Source organism: Homarus americanus, unplaced genomic scaffold (genome assembly GCF_018991925.1).
Source record: "Homarus americanus isolate GMGI-L3 unplaced genomic scaffold, GMGI_Hamer_2.0 scaffold56241, whole genome shotgun sequence".
In the NCBI taxonomy this organism is placed as follows: Eukaryota; Metazoa; Arthropoda; class Malacostraca; order Decapoda; family Nephropidae; genus Homarus; species Homarus americanus.
Genome location: NW_024740202.1, coordinates 4520846 through 4526113, shown reverse-complemented (window position 1 = coordinate 4526113; position 5268 = coordinate 4520846). Strand labels below are relative to the sequence as shown.

Sequence of the window (5268 nt, the reverse complement as noted above, 5' to 3'; positions counted from 1 at the left end):
CGGTATCGGCTCCCAAGGTCTATCCATCACTGCTCGACATAACATTAACCAGATCTCCCAGGATATACCGAGGTACCTCTCTCTCTCTCTCTCTCTCTCTCTCTCTCTCTCTCTCTCTCTCTCTCTCTCTCTCTCACAGAGGAGGAATATAATATTAGCATATACACAAGTGAGAAGCCATTAATTGTCTAACTATTCCTACTGTTGGTTAGTTAGCAGTCAGGTGGAGGAGAGGGAGAGGAGGAGGAGAAGAAGATGGAGAAGAAGAAGGAGGAGGAGGGGGAGCAGGAAGAAGAGGATGAGAAGGAGAATGAGTAGGCGGAAGAGAGGAGACGGTGACGGATGCAAATAGGAGGAGGAAGAAGATAAGCATTAGGAAAAGTGTGATAAGAGGAAAGAAGAGAGGCAGGAGGAGAGTAAATAAGGAGAGGAAGGAGAGAAGATTACGTCAATTTATTTCAAGAGCGGTAGAGGAAATGCCTTAAGTTTCTTCAAGAATAGTAACAACAACAACAACAACAGCATCAACAACAATAATAATAATAATAATAATAATAATAATAATAATAATAATAACAATAATAATAATAATAATAATAATAATAATAATAATAATAATAATAATAATAATAACAATAATAATAATAATAATAATAATAATAATAATAATAATAATAATAATAATAATAATAATAATAATAATAATAAACTGTACCAGATCAACACATACAAAACAATACTACAAAAATAATAATAATTTCAATGGAACAAAAATACAATAAAAGTAATACAAAATAACACTCACGAATCTGAGACATCACCTTGGGCGAAAAAATTAATCAAAACCCACGACTTCTTATCCAGCTTACCCCCACCCCCCCACCCACACACACACACACACACACTCTCACACAAACACATACACACACACACACACACACACACACACACATACACACACACACACACACACACACACACACAGCCTCTAAGATACATCAATAATAATAACGTATAAATTTCATCCTTTCACGCATAATATCCCAAGAAAATGTCATAAATAATAAACATATATGAGTTTTTCTGCAGCGTCCACCTCCACCCACCCTCCACCCGACAACAGCCACCCACCTCCACCAGACCACAGCCACCCACCCCACCCCACCCCCACCACCCTCCACCCGACCACAGCCACCCACCCATACCACCCTTCACCCGCCCCATTGCTTGATACACCATCTATCCCTCATCCCCACTACCACCAGCTGGCACCCTTCATCAGCTGGCGCCCTCTACCAGCTGGCACACTCCATTAGCTGGCACCCGCCACCAGCTGGCACCCTTCATCAGCTGGCGCCCCTACCAGCTGGCACACTCCATTAGCTGGCACCCGCCACCAGCTGGCACCCTTCATCAGCTGGCGCCCTCTACCAGCTGGCACTCCATTAGCTGGCACCCGCCACCAGCTGGCACCCTTCATCAGCTGGCGCCCTCTACCAGCTGGCACACTCCATTAGCTGGCACCCGCCACCAGCTGGCACCCTCACCAGTGGCACCTCCACCAGCTGGCACCCTCCACCAGCTGGCACCCTCCACCAGCTGGCACCCCCTACCAGCTGGCACCCTCCACCAGCTGGCACCCTGGCACCACCACCAGCTGGCACCTCCACCAGGCTGGCACCTCCACCAGCTGGCACCCTCCACCAGCTGGCACCTCCACCAGCTGGCACCCTCCACCAGCTGGCACCTCCACCAGCTGGCACCCTCCACCAGCTGGCACCCTCCCACCAGCTGGCACCCTCCACCAGCTGGCACCCACCAGCTGGCAGCTGACACACTCCATTAGCTGGTACCCTTCACCAGCTGGCACCCTCACCAGCTGGCACCCTCTACCAGCTGGCACCCTCCACCAGCTGGCACCCTCCACCAGCTGGCACCCACCACCAGCTGACACACTCCATTAGCTGGCACCCTTCACCAGCTGGCACTCTCCACCAGCTGGCACCCTCTACCAGCTGGCACCCTCCACCAGCTGGCACCCTCCACCAGCTGACACCCCCATCAGCCTCCAGTAATAGGAAGAGCTGCCACCAATATCCCGGAAGGCTGGGAGTGATGCCTCACCAAGCGTGGCCAGAACTTGTAGTGGTGAGACTGGCGTGGGGAGACAAAGGTGACTAGTCTATTTATATATTGTGTATCTACCTTCTCTTTCTCTGTCTATTCTCTTTTATCTCCTTCTCTTTCTATCTATTCTCCTTGTCTATCCGCCTATTGTCCTCTTTCATCTCCTTCTCCTCCCATTCCATGTCTCTTCCTATCTCTCCCATTTCTTTTTGAACTTCTAAAATTTATCAATAATTTCTAACTGTTCTCTTCTCCTCATCTTTCCTCCTCAACTTCTGCTCTTCCTCATTTATATCTTCTCTTCCTCCCTCCTCCCCCCTCCTTCTCCTTCTCTCTCAATCCGTTAGATGTGTAATTCGTCTTCCCTCAGGTAACCATTGACTGTCTCTATGAGGTAATTAAGGTGAGAGGAGGAGAGGGAGGGGAGGGGAAGGAGGGGAAGATGAGGAGGGGAAAGGGGGAGGAGATGAGGATGAGGGAACGTAAGTTGAGGGGAAAAAGTCGAGGAAAAGGAGGAATTGATAGAGGGAAGAAAGGGAAGGAGGAGAGAGGAAAGGAGAAGAAATAAGAGAGGAGGAGAGTAAGAAATTTAGAAACTGGCAGGTTAAAAAGACAGACAGACAAGAACGAATAGAGAAAGAGAGAGAGAAAGAGAGAAAGAAAGAGAGAGACAGAGACAGAGATTGAAGGCCGTGCAAACAAACAAAGGTAGAGACAGACAGGCAAACAGACAGACAGGCAAACAGACAGACAGGCAGACAGACAGAGACAGAATCAGGCAAACAAACAAACAAAAATTAACACAAAAAGACCAACTCCCAAATAAAAAACACAAGAAATCACACACACACACACACACACACACACACACACACACACACACACACACACACACACAATAGCTACTACCCGGATCCATCAGCTGACCTAGTAAGCCTTTCAAAGTAAACAAACCCACGTGGAACTAAAGTAAACAAACCCACGTGGAACTAAAGTAAACAAACCCACGTGGAACTAAAGTAAAGAAACCCACATGGAACTAAAGTAAACAAACCCACGTGGAACTAAAGTAAAGAAACCCACATGGAACTAAAGTAAACAAACCCACGTGGAACTAAAGTAAACAAACCCACGTGGAACTAAAGTAAACAAACCCACGTGGAACTAAAGTAAACAAACCCACGTGGAACTAAAGTAAACAAACCCACGTGGAACTTTTGTGAGCATTGTCTACAGGGTGTGTGAGGGAAGGGCAACACACCTCCTCGACAAAAGGAGATAACTCATTCATGTCTGGAAATGGGGACGATAACAGAGGTGTGGCGACGATAACAGAGGCGTGGCGACGATAACAGAGGTGTGGCGACGATAACAGAGGCGTGGCGACGATAACAGAGGTGTGGCGACGATAACAGGAGCGTGGGGATGATCACCCACTTTACAGTTTATCAAGTGTGTGTCTTTGTTTATCTGTTCTATTATCAGTTGTTATTAATCGTGATTCTCTTCTTCTCTTTTTTCTATCTTTATCCACCTCTCTCTCTCTCTCTCTCACTGTATCTCCAACCATAAAGGTTAATGATTCGCTCACGGGGGATCCCCAGTCCACCCAACTGGGAATGGGTACCTAATTTTATAGTTAGAGAAGGGAAAGTAACCGAGTGTAGTGCCAGCCAAATTGCCTAATTGTGTTCCAGATGATTATTACTCAGTGTACTGCATCCGTACCGCCCCTAACGGACCATCAGGCTTATACTGTAGACGTACTTTCACTTAAGCACTTACTGTGTGAAAGTACAAATATTACGATGAAAATAACGGTACGTACGGATAAATTAAAAATATTACAAGCATAATTAAATAAATAAAATTAACAGTTAGCTTGAGAGTAAAAACATCCTCCTGAACTTTCACAACAGTAAAACTTTCACCAGGAAGGAGGAGAAGGCGGGCACAACCAGGAAGCTCTCTAAGATATTGAATTTCTCCTCTCCTGCCTCTGCTTGACAATGACGAGAGCAGAGGAGGAAGGAAGCGCTCAAGGAAAGCCCTCGGGTACACAAACAAGCAAACACGTCAACAAACAAGGAAGCGCGAAGGAAGGCAAACAACTATATAAGTAAACAAACAAGTGTAAAAAAACATAAAAGTGTACAAGAAAACATAGAAATGTACTAAAAAGCGTAAGTGTACTAAAAAGCATTGGAATGTACACAAAAGCATGGGTGTGTACTGGAAAAAAATGTGTATAAGCAAGCAAGTTAGAATGCAAATAAGTAGATACACAGACAAGTGCAAAAGCAAACAGGTAAACAAACAGGTAGACAATCAAGCAGGAGAACACGAGGGGGGGTACTTGAGAGAGGGGGAAGTGCTTGAGAGGGGGGAAGGTGCTTGAGAAGGTGCTTGAGAGAGAAGAAGTGCTTGAGAGAGGGGGAGAGAAGTGCTTGAGAGAGGGGGAGAGAAGAGCTTGAGAGAGAGAGAGAGAGAGTACTTGAGAGATGGGGGGAAAAATGCTTGAGAGAGGGAAGACGTGCTTGAGAGAGAGTGTTAAAGGCGACAGTCAGCCTCAAGATGGATGGCGGTGATCGGTCAAGGAAGACTGAGGTGTAACTTGGCCAGTCCTTCCTCCTCCTCCTCCTCCTAACCTCGAGAACAAGATGGCTGCTCGTGGGCATTTGCGGAGAGAGAGAGAGAGAGAGAGAGAGAGAGAGAGAGAGAGAGAGAGAGAGAGAGAGAGAGAGAGAGAGAGAGAGAGAGAGAGAGACATATACAAACAGACAGATATACAGTCAAATATATATACACAGACATACTGTAAAAAATGGACAGTCATTATCAACACACCTGGGGAAAGGTTTCTACACAGGTGACGTAAACACCTGAGTGACACAAGTGATGAATCGAACCTTTGATCAAATTGACGCCGTTAATGTGTACCACGACCCGAGGAGGACTTGGAGATTATTATACAGTGAGTGATATTAACTTACATGAGAGATAGAAAGGTTAAAGTACTCGCTCGGTATAACTGGTACTGTACGATCAGGGTAAATACACATGAGTCAGACAAAGGTAAAAAAAAACTTAAATAATATATAAAGTAAGAAAAACATTGATAAAGAAAGTGAAGATAAAACA

At 45.7% G+C, this 5268-nt stretch overlaps 1 protein-coding gene across 1 annotated transcript in view; it reads left to right on the top strand.

The window, feature by feature from the left end:
• The window catches only part of LOC121875256 (MAGE-like protein 2), a 6378-nt gene extending 4545 nt beyond the window's left edge, over window positions 1–1833 (top strand). The window contains exon 2 of the mRNA XM_042379717.1: window positions 1467–1833. Within this exon, the coding sequence (XP_042235651.1) occupies window positions 1467–1833 (367 nt within the window). The remainder of the gene's footprint in view (window positions 1–1466) is intronic.
• Window positions 1834–5268: the final 3435 nt, after the last annotated feature.